The sequence below is a fragment of the Petromyzon marinus genome, chromosome 47, assembly GCF_048934315.1.
Source record: "Petromyzon marinus isolate PM22_M1 ecotype Great Lakes invasive population chromosome 47, UKy_Petmar_22M1.pri1.0, whole genome shotgun sequence".
Lineage (NCBI taxonomy): Eukaryota > Metazoa > Chordata > Hyperoartia > Petromyzontiformes > Petromyzontidae > Petromyzon > Petromyzon marinus.
Window position 1 is genome coordinate 9,824,373 of NC_133713.1, and position 25,817 is coordinate 9,850,189.

Sequence of the window (25,817 nt, forward strand, 5' to 3'; positions counted from 1 at the left end):
CACTACTATACACTACAATACGATACACTACTACACTATACACTACACTATACACTACGCTACTCCACTATACACTACTACACTATACACTACACTATACACTACACTACTCCACTATACACTACTACACTATACACTACACTATACACTACACTCTACACTACACTACTCCACTATACACTACTACAATATACACTACACTATACACTACACTATACACTACTACAATATACACTATACACTATACAATACACTATATACTACACTATACACTACTCCACTATACACTACACTACTACACTATACACTACTACACTATACACTACACTATACACTACAGCAGTGTGTTGAGTAGTGGCGGTCCACACCTCCCCTTTCCCTGGCGACAAACTCCAGCACTACATTACTATACACTACACTATACACTACACTACTCCACTATACACTACTACACTATACACTACACTATACACTACAATACGATACACTACTACACTATACACTACACTATACACTACAATACGATACACTACTACACTATACACTACACTATACACTACTACACTCTACACTGCACTACTCCACTATACACTACACTATACACTACACTACTATACACTACACTATACACTACACTACTCCACTATACACTACACTACTCCACTATACACGACACTATACACTACTACACTACACACTACACTATATACTACTACTACACTACTACACTATACACTACACTATACACTACAGTAGTGTGTTGAGTAGTGGCAGTCCACACCTCCTCTTTCCATGGCGACAAACTCCAGCACTACACTACTATACACTACACTATACACTACTACACTATACACTACACTACTCCACTATACACTACACTACTATACACTCCACTATACACTACACTACTCCACTATACACTACACTATACACTACTACACTATACACTACACTATACACTACAGCAGTGTGTTGAGTAGTGGCGGTCCACACCTCCCCTTTCCCTGGCGACACTATAAACTACTACACTATACACTACACTATACACTACAATACGATACACTACTACACTATACACTACACTATACACTACACTACTCCACTATACACTACTACACTATACACTACTACACTTTCCACTACTACACTATACACTAAACTATATACTACTACACTATACACTGCACTATACAATACACTATACACTAGTACACTATACAATACACTACTAGACAAAACACTATAATACTATACACTACTATACACTACTCAACACTACTACACTATACACTACACTACGATACGCTACTACACTATGCACTACACAATACACTACTATACTATACACTACAACACTATACACTACTATACACTACACTACTATACACTACACTATACACTACACTATACACTACTATACACTACACACTACACTACTATACACAACACTATACACTACACTACTATACACTACACTACTATACACTACACTACTATACACTACACTACTATATACTACTACACTATACACTACACTATACACTACACTATACACTACTACACCATACAATACACTACTACACAATACACTACAATACTATACACTACTCAACACTACAACACACTACACACTATACACTACACTATACACTACACTATACACTACACTATACACTACACAGGCTCGAGCTCTTCCTAGGGTAATCCCCAGGCGTTCCCAGGCCAGCCGAGCGACGTCGTCCCGCCAGCAGCAGCAGCGGCGTGGTCCTGGGCCTGGCCCGGGGTCTTGGCCCAGTGTCGGGACATTGCTGCTGCTGCTGCCCGGGAGAGTTCCACGGGAGTCTGCCGGGACGGGGAGGGATCCTTTAACGGGTGCCCGAACCAACTCGACCTGGCACCTCTCGATCCGTAGGAGCAGCGGGGCTCGACTCTGACGCTCTCCCGGAATACCGTGCTTCTCGCTCCTCTGCCGCAACCACAGCGCCACCGCTCCTCTGCCACAACCACAGCGCCACCGCTCCCCTGCCACAACCACAGCGCCACCGCTCCCATGCCACAACCACAGCGCCACCGCTCCTCTAGCACAACCACAGCACCACCGCTCCCCTGCCACAACCACAGCACCACCGCTCCCCTGTCACAACCACAGCACCACCGCTCCTCTACCACAACCACAGCGCCACCGCTCCCTTGCCACAACCACAGCGCCACCGCTCCTCTACCACAACCACAGCACCACCGCTCCCCTGCCACAACCACAGCGCCACCACTCCCCTGGCACAACCACAGCGCCACCACTCCCCTTCCACAACCACAGCACCACCGCTCCCCTGCCACAACCACAGCGCCACCACTCCCCTGCCACAACCACAGCGCCACCGCTCCTCTACCACAACCACAGCACGCGGGGGGTGGTGATGGCCAGAGCTACCCCGGCCGCCTTTGTCTCCCCAGTACTGATGTATAACAACAGCACCAAGTGCCGTACTCCTTTGAGGTTGAATCAACCTCACACTCAAACCGTACGTGTGCTTCCTCCAGATCGACTCAGCCTTAAATCAGTCACATAGCCGGTGTGGTGTGTGTGTGTATTTATAACAACCGTACTGGGATACATATTCTTTGGATATTTCGGTGAAGTCACGTAGATATAAATTATTAAAGTAAATAAAATAAATCCGACGTTTCGATCACAACACCAGCGATCGTCATCGTTTTTTTCCTCCAGATGACGTTCGCTTGTGTTGTGATCGAAACGTCGTAAAAAAAAATCATTTACTTTAATTTTTTTCTATCTGCGTGACTTTACCGAAAGATCCAAAGAGTCAGAATTCCTGCAGTCCTCGTGAGAACATTGTATCAACCACACGTGTTTGCATGGCATTCGTCAAAAGCCAGGATCGATCCACTGCTGGATGTAACGTTCTTACCCCCCCCCCCCCCTCTACTGGACATCTGTGATAAAGAGCTTTATAGCTCATCAGATTCCTCCCAGTATGAGTAAAAATTCACACCGGGATACTTTGCGAGTCAAAGACCGTCCGGTAACGTGTGCGGTCACAGTTATAAGCGCTAAAACGATCACTTGAAACCAGCAGCCGAAATAGCTCAGTTGGGAGAGCGTTAGACTGAAGATCTAAAGGTCCCTGGTTCAATCCCGGGTTTCGGCAGAATATTTTTGTCATCGCCTCAAAGCAACTCTCATCTCTTTAACGTCCGGCTACGAGCGACGATTTTATTTCAAATGCACAGGGATGAAGCAACTAATTATTTAATGTATTTAAAGAGCGTAAGTATGTAGCAGTTCTTAATGGGCATCCGATCCCACGGTAATTGCTTGAGAGTCAATGCGAAGTCTGCCATCTGCTGCCTAAAACTGGACTTGCAGATGCAAGCGCCCAATATTTGCTCTCGATTCTGTTTTCGGGTTGTCACTGAGCGACGCGGTGGCGATGTTAACTACCTCGCCTGGTGTACAGGAGGTCGTGGGGTTCCACCCTGACGCCTGTATAATTGGAGTCTGAATGTTCTCCCCGTAGCTGCGTGGATTTTTCTCCGGGTCCTCCGGGTTTTCCCTCCACATTTAGAATCAACATCACGCGTTTTAGAGTATTCGGCTTCTATAAAAGTCCACATAAGCAGACACTTCATTAGGCTATCATTTGTGGCCAGGTCGCTTCTGCAAAACAGCTATATAGCTCAGTGGGCCTTACCTGCTAAAATTAAAACAACTGTGTGTATGTGTCCCGTTTACCTGAGAATGGCATGGATCATAAACGTGGGCCTTGATAAGGGAGATGGGGGGGGGGGGAAGATTTATCGTACAATAATTTTTTGTTGATGTGAAATTCCCGTAATTGCACCGAGAGACGGAGTGTATGGGCACAAGGTTCAAACAGGGTTACCAGGGCAAGTCAGAAGTGGCGATTTGGGGTGCAGATTCCGAGAGAGCTGACGCGTTCAGGCATCTAACCATGGTCCACATCGCATGATAACGATCGGCGTTTTTATACACGGCATAAATCATTCAAACTCACAACGCTGCACGATCCACACGCAACGCAGAAGCGTATATAGTCGGTCTATTAAAATGGCATCAGCTTAACAAGTCGATTTTATTACACGCGTGTGAGCAAACTGGAGCACATGGAGAAAACACGCACGTGCTAGGAGGCAAGGCAGACGGAACAGATGGAGATTAGTCCACATGTTTCTGTATTACAAAAGGAATGGTTGTATTGGAGAGAAATCAAAGCAGTGCCCAGCAACGAGAAAGAATGTCCGTGTGTATGTGGCACCTCTTTCGCACCGCACATAGCCAACCATGCTAGTCGGAGGTCTTACGAGCCGGCGACAGGGAAGCGTTTAGAAGACGTTCATGAGACCAGTAACTAACACGAGGGTCTCATTCATGGACTCGAATTAAAAGCCAAAGACCCAATGTTAGTCTAAAGGTTTCAACTACATTCCAACGTCGGTTCATTTTCTGGGGGGGGGGGGGGGAGCGGGGGGGGGTGAGATTTTGTGCACCACATCTACGGGAAGGACGAGGTGAACCCCAGGGATCACAAAGACTGCGTCGGGTCAGAAATGAGAAGACGGGGAAGGTGGCAACAAGGAGTGGATGGTGGAACCGCATCTCGGACACGTTGGAATAATCCATAATCGATGTGTTTTTTGGGTTAGATTACGTAAAAATAAATGCGTCATTAAACCTGCCACCACTCGACACGGCCAATTAGTAAGGTTTGTCACGTAAAAAATGCCAACTTATTCCTGTCGGGTGGTGGCGGGTTTAACGACACGTTTATATTTACGCGATCTAATCCAACAAAACCCCCCCTCTAATATGGATATTGGTCGCGAAAGCCTACGCGTTAAACTGACATTGAAATAAGGTCGACTGAGATGGCTTAAGTTGGACATGTTAGAGCAAAACCGCATCAAAAAAACACGATGAACGTATGGAAGCACCAGGGTGCAGAGGCAGGCCTAAATATGTAATGTTTTTTTTTTCATGTATTTCATCAGGTAAGACCCAGTGGGCTATATAGCTATTTTTCCAGGAGCGACCTGGCCACAAATGATAGCCCAACGAAGCGGCGTATGGTGTGGAAATTTATCGCAGCCAAATGCTCTAAAAGCGTTTTGTTTCTCAATGTAGAGGGGAAAACCGGAGGACCCAAAGAAAATTCACACGACCACGTGGAGAACACACAAACTCCAAATACACAGCAGGCGTCACGGTCGGGATCCAAACCCACGACCTCCTGTGTACCAGGCGAGGTAGTTAACATCTCCTAGCCACCTTGATGATGATGATGAGAGAGGCACGCAAACTCCAAATAATACAGCAGCAGGCGTGAGGGTCGGGATCAAAAACACACGACCTCCTGTACACCAGGCGAGGTAGTTAACATCTCCTAGCCACCTTGATGATGAGAGAGGCACGCAAACTCTAAATAATACAGCAGCAGGCGTCAGGGTCGGGATCGAACCCACGACCTCCTGTACACCAGGCGAGGTAGTTAACATCTCCTAGCCACCGTGGCGCCAAGACGGAGAGGAGGTTGCAAGTGGTGAGGCCAGGATGTGAGGGACTGAGGAGTGGACGTGGAAGATTATGGATGACCCAGGACAGGAGTGAATGGCGGAAGAGGCACAGGAAGGCAGCAGGGCTCGCAGATTTATGGGTGGGGGGGGGGAAGTGTTCAAGAAAAGAAGAAGTGTAAATTACTCAACGGTGCTCGTATGATGTAATGTTATTGACACTCAGACCTTACACCAACTCTGTTGGTTAACATTCGTCAAAAAATGGAAGTAGACGAAGGGATATTTATACCTGTTTTTGGGGTTACAGTATTCGTAAGTAGTTTTATTGGTTTTGCTCCTTTCATCACAATATTATTAAACTCAATAAAGTGCGTCCGACATTAAATTGGAATGCAGAACACGCAATAATAATGGGATTGGCCCATTAAATAATGGGATTGGCCCAAACGTCTTAATTCTGGAGCGTCCTGAAAGTCTCAATTAAGGACAATGCTGTGGTATTCTAGATTTGAAGCTTTCGTGACTGCAAGGATCCATACTCTTTGGTTCTATTCGGTAAAGTCACGTAGGTAAAAATAAAATAACAAAAAATCACGACGTTTCGGCCACAAGACAAGTGGCCTTCATCAGGTGAAGGGACTGGACTGTCCAGAGGACAGCGTTGGAGTGAAGGCAGCAAGCCCAGGTCGCGTCCTTTAAGCTGTGTGGGAGGAAACAAAAACAAAAACGCCTTGACAAAGGAATTAGCATAAAAATGTACTGGACCGGCACGGTGGGGGGGGAGTTTACATAATGTTGGTGTGAAGGGAAATAAGCTGTAGAATAGTGCCGTTAGCCAATAACGCGGATGTGGTGCGATGTGCGGTGATGTCGCGAACTGTGCTCCGTCACGGTGGAGGGAGCCGGGCGCGCATCGGTACACGATGACGTAAACATCCGGGCACTACTTGCGGTCGAGGCCCCAACTTTTGGCTTCACCTCGGCTTCCACTGCCGCCACCCTCGGCCCTTCCTTGCCGGTCTCTCTCGGCCCGCACGGCCCCGCAACGTTCGGTCGAGCCCTCGCCGCCCTCCCGCTTCACCCGCGCGTCCACCACCATTCCCGGCGGCTTCCCACAAGCGAGGCCTAGTCGCGCTCGGGCCCCCCCCTCCTTGCCTGGGCCCTCCCGCCGCCCCAACCCCCGGTCTCGGCTGGGCTCGAACCGCCCTCCCAACGGGAGTCTTCCTCGTTCTCGATGCTGGGCGATAATTGCGGCCGCCGAGCGCCGGATGTTTGTCCAATGATCACGCAGCGTTAGGGCAGCAAGAGCGTTGCGGGACGCGGCGAGCAGAGTCGCGAGCGTACGTGGCGGCATTGTTATAGAATTATCCGTGGCGAAGCGCGGGCGGTGAAGCGGCGAGGCCACAAAGGACGAGAGGTCTGGGGGCGGAGAGCGGTGGCGGCTCTGAGCGAAGCGGAGATTTGAGCAGCAGAAGCAGCAGGCCTCTCGGCTGCAAGCAACCAACAGCGCCGGCAAAACAAAACCCCCAACGCGAGCAGCGACGAGAGTTCACAACAACTGGTCCACGCCGACACCACGCCAAACATAAAGAACCCTCCCCCCCCCAAACGGGCGGCCTCGCAACAACGGCAGGTTCACGAAAGGGCAGCCGGGAACGACGGCGTCGGTGACGGCAGCGGGGAACAACAACAGCAGTGGGGAACAACAACAACAGCAGCTTCGAGAAACAGCATCCACACTCTCTCCACGAGCATCGTGTTCAGCAGCAGTCGGGACGACGACAGCGGCGGCGGCGGCGGTCTCCTCGAGGCGGTGAATCCGCCCGCTGGTCCCACACACTTCTCTCGAGGTTGGTGTTGTTAAGGGAAGGTGGTGGTGGTGGGGGGGGAGTGAGTGATCCTCGGAACACCTGGTTGCACCCTGCGGCAGGAATCACGTTTCCCCAAGGACCCAGCTGGTGCTGCGTTGATGTTTGCAAGGAAGAGCGTTCAAGGCTGCTGCTGTTCGCTGTTGTTGTTGTTGCTGTCGGCCAGACGCGTGCGGATGAATGAGGCCTTTTTGATTTGGGGGGGGGTGGTGGGCCTCGGTTGGCGCTGAAGTGACATTCCGCGACCAAGTGAGAATTTGGACCCCGAGGGGGATTGTTGCGCGTGTTGAGGTCTAGCAAGATTCGATTAATATCGATCGGCAAGCTCGCCGCGTACACCACCCCGCCTTCACGAATCCGCACTGACCAGCGTGGTGAAGTATGGTCAAATGAGCTCCACGAACCCGCAAAGGTTAAACACTCCCCCCACACATCCAGCAGTGGAGTGACAACACAGGGCTGCTGTACTGTAGACGTGCATGCACAAGCTCACGACACCTACAGCACTCAAATCGCGTGTCGGATTCGACTTTGTTTTAATAAAAAAGGGATCGTTTGTGTTGTATGCAAATTGGATTCACGGGACCTATCGAGCCACTAGTGGCCGCTACGTTCACCACGCCGTAAATAAACATTTAAATCGCCAGGGAGAAGTGGATAGATAGTTATACCTAGGGTTTTTTTTATATATAACGATCAGGTGAGAGAGACTCGTGAGATCTTACCGCGCATACAAATGCCCAAACAATGTTGAAAATTATTTAGACAGATTAAAATGAATGGTTGAATCTTCACTTAAAACTTTCGTGACTGCAGGAGTTCTCATTGTTTGGGGTCTTTCGGTAAAGTCACGTAGACTTTTATTTGTTTTGTTCTACGTGACTTTTTTTCCGAAAGACCCAAAGAATATGAAAGGTTGCACATTGGTGGGCACGCTGTAACGTGTTATCACCACCCCACACTGCTTACAACAGTTGCGCAACACTGCCGAGCGTGCACTTTTGTAAGACGGCGGCGTTGTCTCACAGACGCGACGTCGATCGGTGCAACTTTGCAGCGCGTAAAATGTTGTTCGCTGTTTGTTATTTCCTTTTCAACCTTTGTGCAAACGTCGCGGGTTAAATCTGCTGCAAACGGCCAGCCACCGTTGCCGATTCTGCAACGGGAGTTCTCCAACGTTGGCTGGACTTGAGCCATTTCTTGCAGCCAATCGTAACCAAAGCCTTGACCCCCAGTACTGAGAGCGGGGCAAAAATTATGTTTCACACCCACGTTTCGTTCATTCGACCGGATCGTGGGCTTCGTTGGCATCTGCCAAAAGCTGCTGCGGATCAACTCCGATTGTCTTTTTCCCCTGCTCGTGACCACGCCGCGTCAAACACTTGCATCGTGGGACATTTGTCTTGTTCTTGCTGCCAGTGTCGAAGAATGAATAGGCGTTATTATCCTTTCTGGAAATAAAACGGCAGGCGTTAAGATGTTCAAACACCAAATAGATACATTTTGCGAGGAATCAAGTCTGCGTTAACCGCATACGGTACGTGTGGTGAACATGGAAACAAAACATTCACTTGATCCGCCTACTCCAAACAAAAACCCTTCCTGGACAATAGGGCTTTTGCAGTTTAATCAAGCGTTTTTTTTCTCTCTCCAGGATAATTCAATTATTGCAGTATCCCCTTCTGGATTATAAAACGCACTTTCCCGACTCTGTTCGATGTACTTTGAAGAAGGTCCAGTGCCCGAAACGCCACCTATTTTATATTTGTCCTCATTAGGTAGTGTTTCTTTGACGAATGTGACTTCTTTTGCGCTCGTATTTTTAAGGGCAATGGTTACGTTTGCTGCTCATAATCCGGAAGGTGTGTGTGTGTGTGTGAGCCAAGATTCGCATAGCTCTAGTGACTATGAGTACGAGTTTTTAGGTGCGTCTTACTTTCTGAAGAATCCTATACTCTGGGGAATATGGAAATAACAGCAGGAGCTGTCAAGGGCTCTCTCGAACCAGGTCGGGGTTTGTTGGGACTGCACTGGCTATGAACACAATCATGATTAATGGGGTAGGGTTTAGGCAAATGTATTATAAACGTGTGTGTAAAAACGAAAGTTGAGTTTCTTAAGTGCCGTCACTAAAGCGGATGCATCCAGTTGACTTATTAAAAACATTGTCACATGCTTATAAACGAATTCTTCACTTTTAAAATTAGCGTTCACATTTCAATGACAACTAACGCACGAAATCACACCCAGTCAATGGCTGCGCCCCTTGGATGTGAAATGGAACTATGACAAAACAGATTTTATTTTTGTTTACGGAACTTTTATTTTTTGCTTGTTGGTTTGCAATGCAACAATCCATGTAGCACCTGCACGGGGACCTGATTTAACAGCTCCATCTCCATGGTAGACGTTCTCTTGGGGGCGCCTTGCCTTCTTTGGCTGCAGCTCTGTCATTTGGTGTCATCCGTTCGAGAAACGTGGGCTGCGTTCATCTTTTTTTCAAATTATGTCTGTAACTTATACTTGTTCCTTTTTGTCACTCGGTGTAATTCCAAGAATGCAGCTCTCCATACTTTTTTGGCCACTTTTCAATATCGATATTTCTTATCCAGATACCATCGGAGTCATTTAATCTGATCGTAGACACGGTATTCGTTGGATACAATTATGTGTATATGCTATATGGAATGGCTTTACTGAACTCCTTCGGAGATTAGAGGCTCTATCGTGCACCACAATGTTGAAACGAGGAAGAAAAAACATTCGTACGCATGGATTCAATAACGCTTTCCAACATTGCACGAATGATGATACGCACCGAACCGAACAATGCGATGACGTGATGTCGCAAGGCTACTTCACACGTAATGACGTCATCGGGAGGTGAGGCGCATGCATGACTTGTGACGTAGAGAGATGGCAGCACACGGAATGGCATCGCCTTGGATTGCAAGGATAATTATTTTGGCACTTACTTTTTTTTTTCGCCAAAAAAATTGGGCCACCCAAAATTAATTTTCCATTTTTCGAATAAGTAAGTAATATCAACTTATTTCATAGAACAATATTTTTCTTTTGAATGAACTTTTGAGCGTAGTCCTGCCTACTACCTTACAAGGCCGGCAGATGGACCAAACCAGCACATCAACGCTTCAACCTTATTTGGAAAAGCGATAAAAGGAATCGTTTATTGCGTTGAGTCAAGGACCCCTCTTACAGTCTCATCGGTTGATTCGTGACCCTGAACCGTGCCAATTCATCCCATCCCCAGGGGGAGGTGAATCATTTCAGCCCTAATGAAAACCAATAAAGAACACGATATCCAATAATAAAAGCCTACGTGTTAAACCCAGTGAAGAACACGCCTTCATCGTTACACAGTGAGCAATAGAACCATACACACTGTTCTTCTCACATTAGGCATCTACGAACTTTAGAATGTAAGTGCATATTTGCGTCAGCGTCGGGTGGAGGTTAGGGGGGGGGGGTTTCCTGCCTTTTGTCAATCCACCCCAATGACTGACAAGCTGTGTCAGTCATGGGGTTGTATGATCATGCTCGACACTGGTCATTCCTGGTTGGTTTAAGTGGAAAGCCCATAGCCAGTTCAGATATTGTACGCCACTGATATTAGCTGTGGTTGACAATGTAACTGAAGTCATCGGGGATCATAGTGCAGGGATACGACGCAATTCATCCTATTCGGTAGAAATTAATCCCATCGGTTGATAGTTTAGGGCACTCCTGTGCCAGGACGAACACCCAAATGAGGAGCATATTCTATCCACAACACTCATTGGCATCTGTCATGACATGAAACTAAGTGCTTAACAGAACACTTTAAAGGTAATGGTGAAAATTATCATTCGTCTTTGCCTGCTGCTGCTGCTGCCACAATCATTCATGACTGACATGGCATGGAGAGGCCTTCGTCCAGCTCGTGCATTCGTTTGTTTCTCAGTCCACTTGTCCTGGTGAGGGTCGCAGTAGCATGTTGCGTAAGTGGCGGTCCCCAGACCTCCCTTTTCCCTGGCGACAGACTCTAGCTCTTCCTTGGGAATTTCCAGGCATCCCCAGGCCAGCCGAGCGACATTTTCCCACCGCCAGCGTGTCCTGGGCCGGCCCCGGGGTCTTCACCCAGTGGGATGTGTTGCCCGGTAGAGTTCAAGGGGGAGTCTATCGGGAGGCATCCTTACTAGGTGCCAGAACCACCTTAACTAGGTCCAGCTGTGTATTGAAAAAGTCCTTAAAGTTACGGATAATTTTATTGTATATTTTCAATGTTATCGGTTCGTGTAAACCTGTATACCACTAGAGGCGTTGATGGGAAAACGCATTTTCTTGAATGTGGCCCCGAATCAAGAAAGTTAATTGAATTGTGATGGGGAAACTTAGCGAAGTGTCACTTGGCAACTGCCAATGCCATCGTTGCCAGTACCACCACACTACGCCATCGCTTCCCCCACCCCTCCGGCCAGATCTCGCAGCAGTTGCAAAGTCAGCACCCCACCTCGTAATCTCATCATCGCCACAGTCTGCCTTGAGGTCTTCCCATTGGCCGCCGACCTCCGAGTGCTTCGCCCAATGCCTATTTCGGTGACCGGCCCTCCTCCACGCATCACCGCCTCGTCTTCCTTCCTCATTGTCTATATTTCTTTACCTCGGCATTTGTACTTCAAAATTACAAGTTGTTTACCCTATCCTGCCAAGACACGCTTGGCATTCTCTGCATGCACCTCCACTATGAACCCTGACAAGGCGAGGCCATTCATCTCGGCGATCTTTCGCCCCGTTAAATCAAGACAAACTAAGTTGAGAAGGCAACTGGATGATGAATCGAATGCGAACTAAACCACATGGGTTGTCACATTTGAGCACATTCAGCATGTTCCTAAGTATTTTAATGTGCTTACTTAATTATTTCTTGCCTGTCTTTCAGTAAGTTTAGTACTGACTGTCATAACGCAGTCCAATAAATCCTTGGTGTGGGTATTGATGTTTCTATTTTATTAACCTTTTTTTTCCCGTTACAGATTTTGTTTCTGCTTTCCTGTCAGTGTCACATTGTTTTGCGACAAAGTTTCAAGTTTTCATTTCCTTTCAAGAGTTCTCACAGCGAGCAGTGGAGAGAGAGAACCACCTTGTGTCAGACACTGGCCGCTAGAAGATGACAACACAAAACTCGCTGCCGTGATTCTGCAATCGTTTCAATATCCACTTTCTTACGTGTGGGCTTCACACCCTTCAATGTCAATCAACACTGAGATGTTTAGCTCTCACAGCTGGAATCTGCTGAATTCGGTGACCAAACAAACTGAAAGTAGAGTCATGAGGTCTTTTGTTGCAGGCATTGGAGGCAGGGCTGACACCGTCAACTTGCTACGTTTGAGAAACTTTTTCATCTGTGGGGGCGGCTGAAAATAGGTTTTGAAATCAGGAACCTGCGGGCACCGGTTTTGTCTGACACAGCCGATGTGAGCCTCCTGAGTATGTTTTACCCACGCCAACTTCGGCACGTTGTCACTTACAATGATTTAATAATAAAATAGTTCCCAGCCCATTTTGTCAGTACAGTACACTGCTGGATGAGGGCCTCCTCATTTCCATGCAATTCATGGGGGCGGGTGGAGTTGTTTGACCATACTTCATCATGCTGGTCTCAAATTTTCACTATTTTTCATACTTCCCATTTTTCAGTGAAAATGCCAGATGGTTAAACGCTTGTAAATAGATTGCAGATGTGATAATTTGCCAATTGATCTGTTTAAAAAAAGACAATTACAAAATAATAGTTCATAAGCATTTGACAATATACTGCTATATGAAGGCCACGTCATGCTATGGTATGGGTTGGTGACATTGGTGGGTGGTGGTCCAGGCGCCGTGGTGGTGAGATGTTAACTACCTCGCCTGGTATGCAGGAGGTCTTGGGTTCAATCCCGACCCTGACACCTGTATATTTGGAGTTTAAATGTTCTCCCCGTAGTCGCGTGGATATTCCTCCGGGTCCTCCGGTTTTTCCCTCCACATTTTATAAACGTGCCATTTAGATTATTCGGCTGCTATGAATTTCCACATGAGAAACCACTTTGTTCAGCTGGCGTTTGTGGCCAGGTCGCTTCTGAAAAAGATCTACTGTATATAGGTCAGTGGGCCTTGCCTGCTAAATTAAAATGTAAATAGATGTCACTCGCCATCGAACTCGAGTCGTCCGGTTCGCAGCACGGCATGCCAACCGCGGAGCCGCACACCGATGTCCTCCCGTGGGTGTTTCATAGTGTCTTACTCATGACCACGTCCTATGTAAACATTGACAAATTATTATGGTTGCACGCTTACAAATTTATATTTGGTGACGCACTAGGGTTATTCAATGTACAGGTTTACACGATCTGATATTTGTTTTTTGACTTCACATTTTCGATAATTTAATTAACTAAATTGAACGATGTACTATGTACGAGCGGACTCACACAGGACTTGTATGCGTATGTAACCACCGCTACCTTGGTTAACTTTAAAAATACGTTTTCAATCTGATCTGGCTGTCCTGCAGTTATATAGCAATTATTTTATTACAATGATAGACAATCTAATCTAGGTGTTCCTCTTTCTGTCACCTCTGCATGCTTCTTTGCGTATTTGTTTTAGCTTTTCCACGTTATTTTTGGTCGGTGTCCTAGAAGGCAATATAAATACGGATATCAAACGTTCTCCATTAAGCACGCTGGTGGAGCTTTTTATTCCGAAAAGCACCCCTATCCGTTCGTCAGACCCTTTATTTCATAGATTTAAACTCGGTCCACCTTCAATAATCTCGTCAAGGAGCGTAAACCATGAAGCAAACTCCGGTCATCCGTGCAGTGGCTTTTGGCTAACCATTGAACAAAGACGGTCACCGCATTGCTCGCTTTCAGATGTGCTTTTGTGGCCATTTAGAATGCTCTTCCTTCCAATATTAGGAAGCCACGGAAGCTATGCACTTTTTTATATTGTGTAAATTGAAAACAAATTTCTTTCGAGCTGCTTTTTGTGTTTAGTTTGTTGTCCTTCCCCCCCCCCCGCCGCACCTCCCGATTACACACGGTCGACTACATACCGTGCGAAAGAAGTTCAACGTACATTCAGTAACCGGCCAAAGGTGCACACGAACTCTTGTCGCGTGCCGCCGACAGAGCGTCTCTCGAATCGCTTCCTGAACCCCGGTGTGGGCGACGTTTTTTTAATCTTCTATTATTTATCTTGAGCACGGCATGCAGTTGTGTTCCCCCACCAACGCAACAGCCAGCCCCACTGCCCTGCACCACCATCCCCTGAAGTTGCGTTCGTTCGTTCGCTCGTTTGCCCCTTGCCCCGATGTCGGTGTTCGTCGATTGCAGTGGTTGGTTCGGGATACGTGACCCGCGCGCCCTCGCCAGCGCCGAGCACAGACGGCGCCCTCGAGAGAGTTTTCCCTTCCCCCCCACCCCGAGTTGCCGGAGGGTGGATGTCGTGACGTAACGCCCGGCGGCGTGTCGGGTGCCTCTGTGGCCTTCTGGTGAGACAGGAAGAGTTGAATCCCTGTTGTTTACTCAGGATGTAAATGAATCATCTCCTGTAGTACAGGCTTCATCATCGCCATCTGGGGTCACCGTTCGGTTCACGAATGCACCATTATTTCTTTTTTTCCTTCATATGTGACTGTTGAATCTACATTTGTATATGAATGAGAATCTACTGCAGTGACGTGTGAATGTGTGCAAGCTACAGTGATGTGTTTGTGTCGAACCTCTACAGTGTGGAATCCCAATTGGGTTATGTGCAGGTACCTTTTAACTATTTTGATGTTTGGCCAATGCTAGTCACAATGTCTTTTTTAAGCACTGTTAATCTGATATAATCCACAGCGATATGAATAATAGACAATTAATAGAATTTATCTTTAGAAACAGCAGCTGAGTGAATTTATATTATAATCTACACCCGTTTGTAAATCACGTAGACTGTATAGTTATATGAGTCATGCAGTTTTTCGAATTTGTAGCATCTCTATCAGAATTAATTCCTAGAATCTGTGGTGGATTGAAGCTTTGCTGCACTAATTTAAAACTTACAACGAAGCATCACTTGTTTACGATGGTTATGCTCACCATTCAATGGGTGCATCGTGATTGCCAAAAAATTTGTTTTTATTAAATTCGTCACGGTTCCTGTATCGTTACTGTTTGGCAGCATGGTGTTAATGTAGAAAGCCCCTTGAGCTTGTGACCACTTATTCCCGACTTCCTCCCCTAGACCAGGAACTGCTTATTTTTATTTATTTTTTGTTCATCCAAAATTAGCGGCAGAGTTGGACGTGGCATTGTCAGTTTTCATGACAATTTTTAACAGCCCTTACATGTTTGCTGGTCGGTGCGACGAATCAATCAATCCGTCCTCATTATCATTGGAGCCATGATTGTTTGACGATCATTAACAGTTGCACCACTTAGTGGATAGTCAACATTGGTCTATCATGGAGAGACCGGTTTGTCATATGCAGCATGGGAATGTGGAATTTCCACCACGGGCCCAGAGGCACCAGTGTGAATGAGTGCCTCCCAACGCTTATTTAAGTAAGGAGGCAACTTGACTCGGACGATCGCATTCAGCTGAGTCTTGCAACGGGCACCTAAAGGTTTACTCGCTCATTCTTTTATGATAATTTAGACATTGGTTTTTGCCTATAGGAATGGCATGGGAATAGAGCATCTTGGTCTATTTTTGATGTGTTTAATCAATGGAACATCTCATATTATAATTTTGGGGATCCTTCGAGGTTAACCTGCACTTACTCTATAGATAAAGTAAAACTCTGGCTAGCCGGATCAATAGGAGGGAGAACCCTGGGTCCAGCTAGCTAAAAGTCTGGCTAGCTGCGATTTTAAATTAAAATACATGTTAAAAAATATATTCATCAACCAGTGTACTCTAAAGTGTATGCCATGCAAACATCGATCGATCAGTCATGTCTACTATGTAGTATGTGTCTTTAATATACTAGTCCGTGGAGTACAGGTGTGTGTTATTGTAAAAATCAATAATTCAGAGTACTCGCAGTATTCCATGTGTTGTCCTGCACAATCACATAGTTATGTCAGTCTCTCTATGCCCCACCAGAATAACGCATCAACTGCTGAATGTTTGTGAAGTGGTAGTCGCAATATCTGGAAAATCCTCTGGAATTTTCTCCCAACTGCGCCAAGTCGTCTTGGTACGTCTCCCCTAGCCCATCCCCCGTGCCGCCTTAACCAGCTGTTCATCGTGCATGGCGTTGCGAGGCCTTCGTCCAGCAGTGGATTGACAAAAGGTGTACGACTGTACAACCACCCTTTGCTTTAGCGCTCCTTGTGTGTGCCAGGCCATGCACGTTTCCATCGGCCGTCGTAAAAACGTAGGTGGTGCTTCTCTCAAGGAATTGCCGGACTTTACTACGGGCCTCCGAACTCAAACATTAATATGTTCATGTCGCAGCTTCATGTGGATTGCTGCGGCTGTTGGTATTCTATTGCTGAAACTCGCCCTTCCGGATTTCCAGCATCGTTCATTTGCATTCGCGGACCCCTGCTTTTGTAGCCGCATGCCTCGAGTGTTTGCGAGCTTTGCATGCCTGTCAAACTTGCCCAAGTATGGATAGCAAGAGAATTCCTAACAACTGTCGCCATTGACTTTCAAACGCTACTGTCGTCATCGTCGTCATCATTAGCACCAGCCATGTTCAAGTCGGCTGGTGGGTAAAGGCACCATCTCCCAGGGTGCTGCTATACACATATATACCTGCGGTCCTCGCTTTGACGACGTCACAGTACTTTCCTGGAAAACCCGTCATCGTAAATCGGACCACTATTTTCCCATGGACAGGAGAAACAGTGGAAGCATCACTTGGCGATGTGTGTTTCCTTTTGTCGTCCGTACTTAATGGGGGTTTAATAGGTGAATATCCACAAAAAACACACATTTGAGAATAAAAAAAGTCCGCGCCAAGTCGCATCGGAAACCGGACTGACTTTGTTCAAATGTGTTCGAAGTCCTGTCGGAAGATTCGTCGTAAATCAAAGTTTCTGCGTCATAAATCGATCCACGGTGGCATTATATGCAACTCCGATTTGCACGGTTGGCTACGTACGGTGCGAAAGAAGTTCGTCATACATACCATATGTAATTCTGGATCGTCGTCAACCAGAGAACACCTGTACATGTAAAATAATCAACACTACTTGTAACAATGTTAACCTGTTGAACAAGTAGGCACCTACCAATTACAGGTGACACTATATACATCCTCCCGGCGGTTCAATGAATCGTCAGGGTCACTATATGAGACGATAATTTTTTGTAAGCATTGCAGGTGGCTGTAGGGGTCACGTGAATCCCATTGAGCATAACTCAAGACGAATAGAAAGCGTTGCTTCTTGGCCACACGACTAGATATACGCATCTTGCACTCAAGAAAATCTTATCAATTGGTCAACACACCGTCTCACACGCAATTCCAAATAATCGATTAACATCGACTCTTATATTCCCGATGCTTGCATTGAACTGTACACGTGAGTAATCATTATATTATTCACCATTGTTGTAAATTATATGCCAATGCACATTTAGGCCAATGCAACGAACAAGACAAAACTAACGATATATTTTGTTACAGTTCAAAGGTTACGATTTATATGAAAAATTGGTCCCTTTCCCGATTATACTGTGACTCGCCTGTGTTGCTCATGTCATCTATGCTGTCCCTCCTGTCTGTTCAGTTAGAGGCTCAACTCTGTCCGTCCCCAATGTGTATTGTCAGAATTCTTGTGACGTACAAAATGGGATGGGCGGTAAGGCATGGCCAACGCGAGCGAGACGGTACAAGAACCGACTCTTGGATTGAATCGTGACGGCACTTAGCTCGTGAACTTGCCGGGGAGTTCGGGGGGGTGGGGGGAAGTTGTGGGGTGATGTGAATCATGTCAGCAATTAGTTAAGGGAAACTTCCTTATCGGTGGTGCTTGAGCATGTAATGGTCATTATGTAGCATGTGATTGGCTCCTAGAATGAACCAAAACTACTGCTTAAGCCTGACGACATCACCCTCTAGTCAATCTCAGCCCCGATCGCTATAGTGCTTCTTGAGGTTCTCGTTCAGGGTGGTTGGCCGAAACGGTAATAAAACGATGCTCTTTTTTTATTGATCTGTAAGCTCAAGGTGCATTAAATAGCATAACCCTCACGAGTTATTAGTTTGATTATTCAGATTGACAAAAATGCTATTTGATGGCAAGTTTGTTCGTAAAAAGGAAATAGTTTCTCAGGTACAGTATGTGTCAGTACAAGACTGACTTTTTTTATGAACACTTTTATTGTTATAGTACTACTTTTATTGTTGCTTCATTTGTGCGAGATCAGCCATTATGAGTCCACCACTGGACAAAGCCCCCCCCCAAAGTTGTCATCGTCCTGCAGTGGTAACAATCCATCGATTACCTGCTCGCAAAGCTAGTTTCATCCCTCCATGTCCATGGTGGACTTATTCTCGGGCACGTTCCCTCCCTTGACAGCCACTCTGTAAAGTCACGTAGAATGAGAAGAAAATAATAAGTTGATAAAATAAAATAACACAATAAAATTCTCACGACGTTTCGGCCAAAACACAAGCGGCAGAAACGTCGTGAGAATTTAATTGTGTTATTTTATTTTATCAATTTATTATTTTCTTCTCATTCTACGTGACTTTACCGAAAGAACCAAAGAAGATGAATCCTTGCAGTCACGAAAGCTTTAAATCGAAATTTAGCCACTCTGTAGTTAGTCTGAACCATTGACTGTCATGCCCAGTACAGACTACAACCAGCAAGTCGCGTTTCACTGTTCAAATAAAATTTGGAGACATCGCCTCTTGTGGGGGGTTTTTTTTAGGTCCTGTGCAAGCGGTGGAAATTCCACTTTTTTTTTCTTGTCGGGGACCAATCTCTTCACGTATAAGATGACTGTTGATTTCTCACAGAGTGTTACTTATATTATCCACCTCGGAAGACTGATGATGATGATTCCGCATAATGAGAATGATGACCTAAATTGTCCCCCGACTGGGATTTGAACTCAAACACTTAACATATTGCGTGTCCAGCAATAGCCAACGGATGCGTCACTGCAAATATCTGAGCCAACGGTGTCATGAGTTTATTGTCCAAGCGTGCGAGCTAATCTTTGTCGTCGCACGAACCGAGAGAATTTTGCCTACACGGAGTAAACCTTGATGAAAACCTTGGATGTTTTGAGTTTCAGTCCTTTTATGGGCACTTGATGGCCATCACAAGGTTGCAAAAGGCAGTTAGCTGGTCGTGGTCTGCACATCATCCCCCTTCATCAGCCACGCTTAATCCACTGCTGGCTGAAAGCCTCCCCAAGCCATCGCCATCCCTCATGATTCTGTAATATAACAATCCACCCAGCACCTGCACACGAGATAATTTTATCGCTCCATCTCTGCGTTGGATGTCCTCTAGGGGGGTTTATCCGCTCCTTTGGCTGCCACTCTGTCGTCATTCTCGACTACCGACCACCATCTGTTCTAGTGATGCGTCAATCCCAAGCCCAGGCATGCGTCAATCCCAAGCCCAGGCATGTGGTCAGTCTCACATGTGTTGCCGGAGATTAAAGAAAGTTCATTATCAATAACTCACATCCAAAAGTGGATTTGTCGTTAATTGTGATCAGCTGCAGAAACTTGTAGGTGAAGGCCTGCCCATCATCATCACCACCGTTATCATCAACCATGTTTGAAGCCTTCCCCTACACAGTGCCATCATGGTGGTTGCTTGACCATACTTCACCACGCTGGTCAATGCGGGATTGTGAAGGGCTAACATGATCTGCTCAGATGTGCAGGCGTGAGATGGACTCTGGGGATGGTAAAAGCATGGGGTGGGCTTATTCAGCAGTGGATAAAACATGGCTGATGATAGTGATAATGATGAGGGAGGCCTTTTATCAGTAAGAGAACAGACAGCTGTTACTGATGACGATGATGACTGACGATTGCTTGAGTAGGCCTTAATCTACTGATGGATAGATCAAGGATTATGCTGGAGATGACGAATCTACATCACGTTGCCTTGTGCAAGGTGCATTCTTTGTCCCTTAGAAAAGCCCTATCGAGGACAACCAAAGATGGATTTCGCTGCCCGTCAAATGGTCACTGTGCAAGGCTCAAATAAATTTGGCAGTTGCAGCTGTGTGCTTATCGCAACTTGCAGTGAGTATGCGGTCGCAATAGGATCGCTATTAAGCCGAGGTTGATATGTGTCCGCGCCATTATTGACCGTGCAGCAAAAGCTTTTGAGGCGCACTTTGATTTCGGACAGAGCTTCAGTTTGCGTTTTATTTTCACAGAGCAGCTAGCGAAGTGATGATGCAGAGTGAGATTAAACTACATCCCAAAAAAGCGACGGATAGCCTTTGATAGTGGCTCGGCAATGCGTGTACATTTTTATGATATTTTTACGGGCCTGTAACGATTCACCTTCCTCCGTTCACGACAATGTTTGAATTGTCTCCATTATATGTCTCGACATGATTCGAGAATCCGTTCGATTTTTTCGCTCATTTGCTGTCCCATTTGTATCGCCTGTTTCATATATTGCGTCTTGCCCGCTCCGTTTTTCTCGTGTACCGTCTGCCACACAATGTACACAGGTTTGTAAATTGTAAACAATACGCGGGTTTAATAGCCCTACGTTACGTGTGGTCAACAGAGGGACGGCGCAGCACCTCCGATTAGCACGGCTGGCTCCGTACAGTGCGAAAGAAGTTTCTTCGTGCATGCAGCAGAATCCATTATTGCACTATACCTTTTTTTTTTTGCTCCCCGCGACTAAGCTCCACGCCTGCGCCTAACGGGCCTGAGCAGCGTGGGGATGTGTGGGCAAGCAGTGGGCACGACCCCACGCGCTGTGGTAGGCCCTCATCCAGCGGAGGAATGACCAAACGCGCTGTACACGTACGATAGGGCCGCGAGCGGCGTCGGCGAGCGCTGGCACACGAGCTCAAGCTCGCGCGCGTCGCTTTGGCTGCGGCACTCGGGAGCGTGGGTCTGCGTGCAGGGCTGCGGCACAGAATTCACCATCTCGAGCCCGGAGATAAGGGCCTGCGCTGGGGAGGCGGAAGCCACAATCTGGCGAGGGGGGGGACGCCCGTGTGTGGGTGTGCAGAAGTGTGTGTGTGTGTACGGCGCGCGGGGCCAGTGCTTGCGCGTGTGCGCGTGCGAATGCATGCGTGTTTGAATGTGTATGGGCATGTACAGTCGTGCACCGTAAGTAAGTTGGCGTGCGCGTGCAGAGGGGCCCTCGAAGCTTTAACCGGGGCCATGCCCCTCGACACCTTTTGGGTGCGACGGGAATGTGGTCTGTTCCCCAACGCTCTTTAATTGAGCGCGGCGATCCCGGCCCCGCTCGGACGCCGGGCAGCGAGCTCACTTCCAGCCACGGTTGGCGATCTTCAAGGGGCCCCGGGCCGTCGGCAGTAGGCGGACGCGGGCCTCCCGAGCCTCGCTTAAAATCCGCCAGCGGCGCGGCTCACGCTGCCTTCATTATGGGTGATCTTCAAGGAGCAGGTAAGGTGCCCTCCTTTTGCCTGCTGTACCTACTGCACGTTTGGGGTGTTATGGGGATTTAGTTGGTTACTTGGGTTAGGGGGGAGACATGAGAGGGATGAATCGTGACGTCCTTCGCGGGCACCGCTGGCAAGTGACACGGTCCCCCGCCCCGCACCCACCGCCTCCTTCCCCTACTCCCCGTCGAGCTCGTTAAAAAGATGACGGGAGACCTCGGAGAGAGGATCCACGATCCGAGGTGGAATTGGTCGACGGTCTTAGGCTCGCGTTAACCTCGAATCTTGACCGCGATTCTACTTCTTTCGTATGGCTGTGATGTAGATACGATTCGACTACCACTTAACATATTATCGCCAAGCTTTCTATCACTGTGTAAGTGGAATTTCCATCCGGTAGAGATGCAAAGCGAGGCTGATTTCGCAGCTTTAGCTTTTTTAAAATTGTATTTATTTTGTGGGTGCAATTGGGAACAATAGCCATATCAAACATTAGTACATCTAATCGGCGTAATCATTGGTTCACTGCACCTCGGTGATTGCCAGGTCATTGGCGAACGTGGCTCAACCACGTGGTTCGCCGATGACCTGGCAATTGCCACTCTGACAAAGTATTAGAACCACTCTACTGCTGGATCTGGGGCTTGCCACGAGATGAGTGTGGCCTTACTCAAACTTGAAACAAAGCACCCGCCTGGATACTTGGCATCATCATTGAATGCCCCCCCCTCAACTCGCCCATGAGTAATGGGGTGGTTGTGGACAGGGTGGAGTAGTTCACATACCTGGGCAGCGTGCTCATGACCAGCTCTGGTATGGTGACATATGTCTCACTAATAATTAGTCAAGCAACAATTATTTTTGATCAGTTGCAGAACAATGCATGCTTCAGGTCTCCTTGGCAACATTTGATGCCCTCTCTTCATATTAGTTGTGAAACCTGGGCCTCTTTACAGGAATACCTGCGTCAATTAGAAACGTTGAGGTTGTCGTGTTTGCGGTCCATCACGAGTGCTAAATGGGATCCTGTGAGACGCCCACAGATCGCTGAAGAGCTGGACACAGTCCCTGCAGTAAGCTACTCCAACAGGCAAAGTTTCTTAAATCGGCTGGTTCATTTTACCCGCATGCCCAGCCGCTGCATTTCCGAATATGAAAAACAGCTTCTGTTTGGCCAGATATAAGGCACTAAATGGACAAGGTACATCTATAGAAGTGATGGGGCTGATGTGCTTCAGGAGGACTTAGGCCTGATCCAACTTCCACAGTGACTGTTACCAGCGATGTCAAGATCGGCTTCTGTGGCGGAGTCTCTTGAAGGACACTCCTGGGCAGTTTTTAGGCAGTCGCCTACTGACAACAATAGTGCAGAGGAGCGACGCTCACAACGAGTTGAGAGCTGGGTGGTAAAACATTGCCAAGTGGCGCACGGTGGGAAGGGGAGCGCCAGCTGCTGTTCTCTGCCAATCATGTCTGGCAGTCAACCCATAAGACCTGGGTCTGTCCCTTGACCTCCTGCCAGCGAGCCTTCCACGCTTCATGTGGCCTCAAGTGCACCTGGAGTTGCACAAATACCGTGTTGTCATCACCGTCACTTAATGGCAAATTGCGTTTTGATTTTGTGGTGTAGTGGTTAAATTCTCATTTCTGGATAACATGTAATTAGCCACTGGTGTCTGCCTGTTCTGGTTCTTCCTGAGGTCACCACAACATTAATTTAATGGTCATGTCAATAAACAGAGTTCATTATTACGTCCCAAACAATACACCTAAACATGAAAAATAACAATGAAAGTCAGCTGTGATATAATATATTGACCCCAGCAAATGTGAAAAATAAACAATTTATCCAATACTCAGATTACCTGTTTAATTATTAGTATTTAACGTAGTATTTATGGTGGTGGTAATTTTTGTGTGGCTGTTTTGGAGGTGGGCCAAAGTCTCTGGCGGAGCCAGTGGGGGGGGGGGTGGCACGTGGCCCCCCAATGATCCGATCAAAATCCCTAATTCCTAAGGATCATTGGGGTTCATTAGTAATAAATCGGCATTTTGCGGCCCCAACTGCCACTGCGTAGCATATTATTATGTGCCAGGGACTCTATGAGATGATAGGCCAATAGTCTGAGTCCATAATTGGCAATTAGTAACGGCAAAGCAGTTATAAGTGACTCACAGAATTGTGCGCAGCTGCGTATACAGTCCACGACTTCCCTGAAGGCATCAAAACCTTCAGCGAGCGCGATGCCGATCACACAACGCGGTTCGAATTCGACCCTCGATCGATGGCTGTGCCATCGACGCACACGCATCGAATAAAAAGCAAGGGACAAGTCCTCACTTACTAACGACGACTCTATCATTTTTCATTGCTGGAGGGGTTGCCCCCCCTACCTGAAAATCGTGGCTTCGCCATTGGGCAGAGTCTGCTTGTGTGATTGTGCTGATGGGGTAATCCCTGCCTACCACCAGGTGGAAAAAGGAGGCTCTCCTCTGCATTCACTACCCAAACTCCCTGCCCCCATCGTCCCCCACTCCCCTGCCCCCATTGTCCCCCACTCCCTGCCCCCATCGTCCCCCACTCCCTGCCCCCATCGTCCCCCACTCCCTGCCCCCATCGTCCCCCACTCCCTGCCCCCATCGTCCCCCACTCCCTGCCCCCATCGTCCCCCACTCCCTGCCCCCATCGTCCCCCACTCCCTGCCCCCATCGTCCCCCACTCCCTGCCCCCATCGTTCCCACTCCCTGCCCCCATCCTCCCCCACTACCTTCCAAACTCCCCACATTTCTTGCCAACCTGCCCACACATCCTGGCAACCTTGGTCGATTTTCTGAAATAAGACCAAAATATTTAGTTTGGTAAACTGATTAAAGTGATATGCTCAAACCACATGTGCAACTAAATTTAATACATTTTTTACTCATGCAGCAATATTTGTTTAAAAAAAATCTCCATGTTTTAAATGTTGTGCTGTAAGTATAAAAACCTCTTTCGTCAACCCACTTCTGGATGATTACCATCCGGCCATCAACAATTGCTCTCATGTTATCTACATATAAACTAGTGAGTGTATGTTATTCATGTGGAAAGTAAACCGGACCACCAGGAGAAAACCTATGTACCTACCTCTCGTTTCTCATATCCCTCTACCAAATATATTAATCGTTATTGTAACACCAAATTTACAATTGTTGTTATTATCACTATTTGGGTCAAAGGCTTAGATCAGTGTTGGGCAATCTGTGGCCCGCGTGCCTCATGCGTCCCGTGGAGCCCCTCCTCGTGATGGCCTGGTCCCGGTCTGTCTCGGGCGATGCGTGGGCTCGTGATGATGAGTGCACAATCACAGTGTCGAACTTCCGGCCCCACTGAGGTGAAGGAGGACCGCTCATGTGGCCCACGCGTCTGGGCTGCCCATTACCGCACTACATTATGCACTACATACTACACTTGCTAAACGCTACACGATACGCTACGCTATACACTACGCTATGCACTACACACGCTTTACACTACACTGTACACTACACCAATGGTGGGCAACCTGCGTTCTGTGGTGCCCCTCCGCGTGATGGCCTGGTCTCGGTGTCTCTAGGGCGATGCGCGGGGCCATGTTGAGTGCACAAGCGCCGTGTCGAGCTTGCGGCCCGTCGAGGTGAAGGAGGGCCGCTCATGTGGCCCCCTGACGTGTCTGGATTGCGCATTCACCGGCTTGGATGCGATTGTGAATCCACATAGCAGCGTGGCGATATTCGCCGGTGGTTTTGTCTCGAGGCCCA

General features: G+C 47.4%; 1 protein-coding gene and 1 non-coding gene across 3 annotated transcripts in view; both read left to right on the forward strand.

Moving 5' to 3' along the window:
* The first annotated feature begins 3,097 nt into the window (after positions 1 to 3,097).
* Positions 3,098 to 3,170, forward strand: TRNAF-GAA (transfer RNA phenylalanine (anticodon GAA)). The gene has a single exon. It is a non-coding gene; the product is annotated as a tRNA-Phe (tRNA).
* Positions 3,171 to 6,395: 3,225 nt separating this feature from the next.
* Positions 6,396 to 25,817, forward strand: part of LOC116952621 (cytoplasmic protein NCK2-like) — a 37,279-nt gene continuing 17,857 nt past the window's right edge. The window contains exon 1 of one of the 2 annotated variants that reach the window (XM_032972158.2): positions 6,396 to 7,403. Coding sequence is in view for 1 of the 2 variants with exons in the window: in XM_076074383.1 (XP_075930498.1) it covers positions 21,828 to 22,041 (214 nt within the window). In the remaining variant the exon portion in view is untranslated. Of the gene's footprint in view, positions 7,404 to 21,734; positions 22,042 to 25,817 lie in introns of those variants that run through there. The other variant, XM_076074383.1, reaches the window with a different exon arrangement.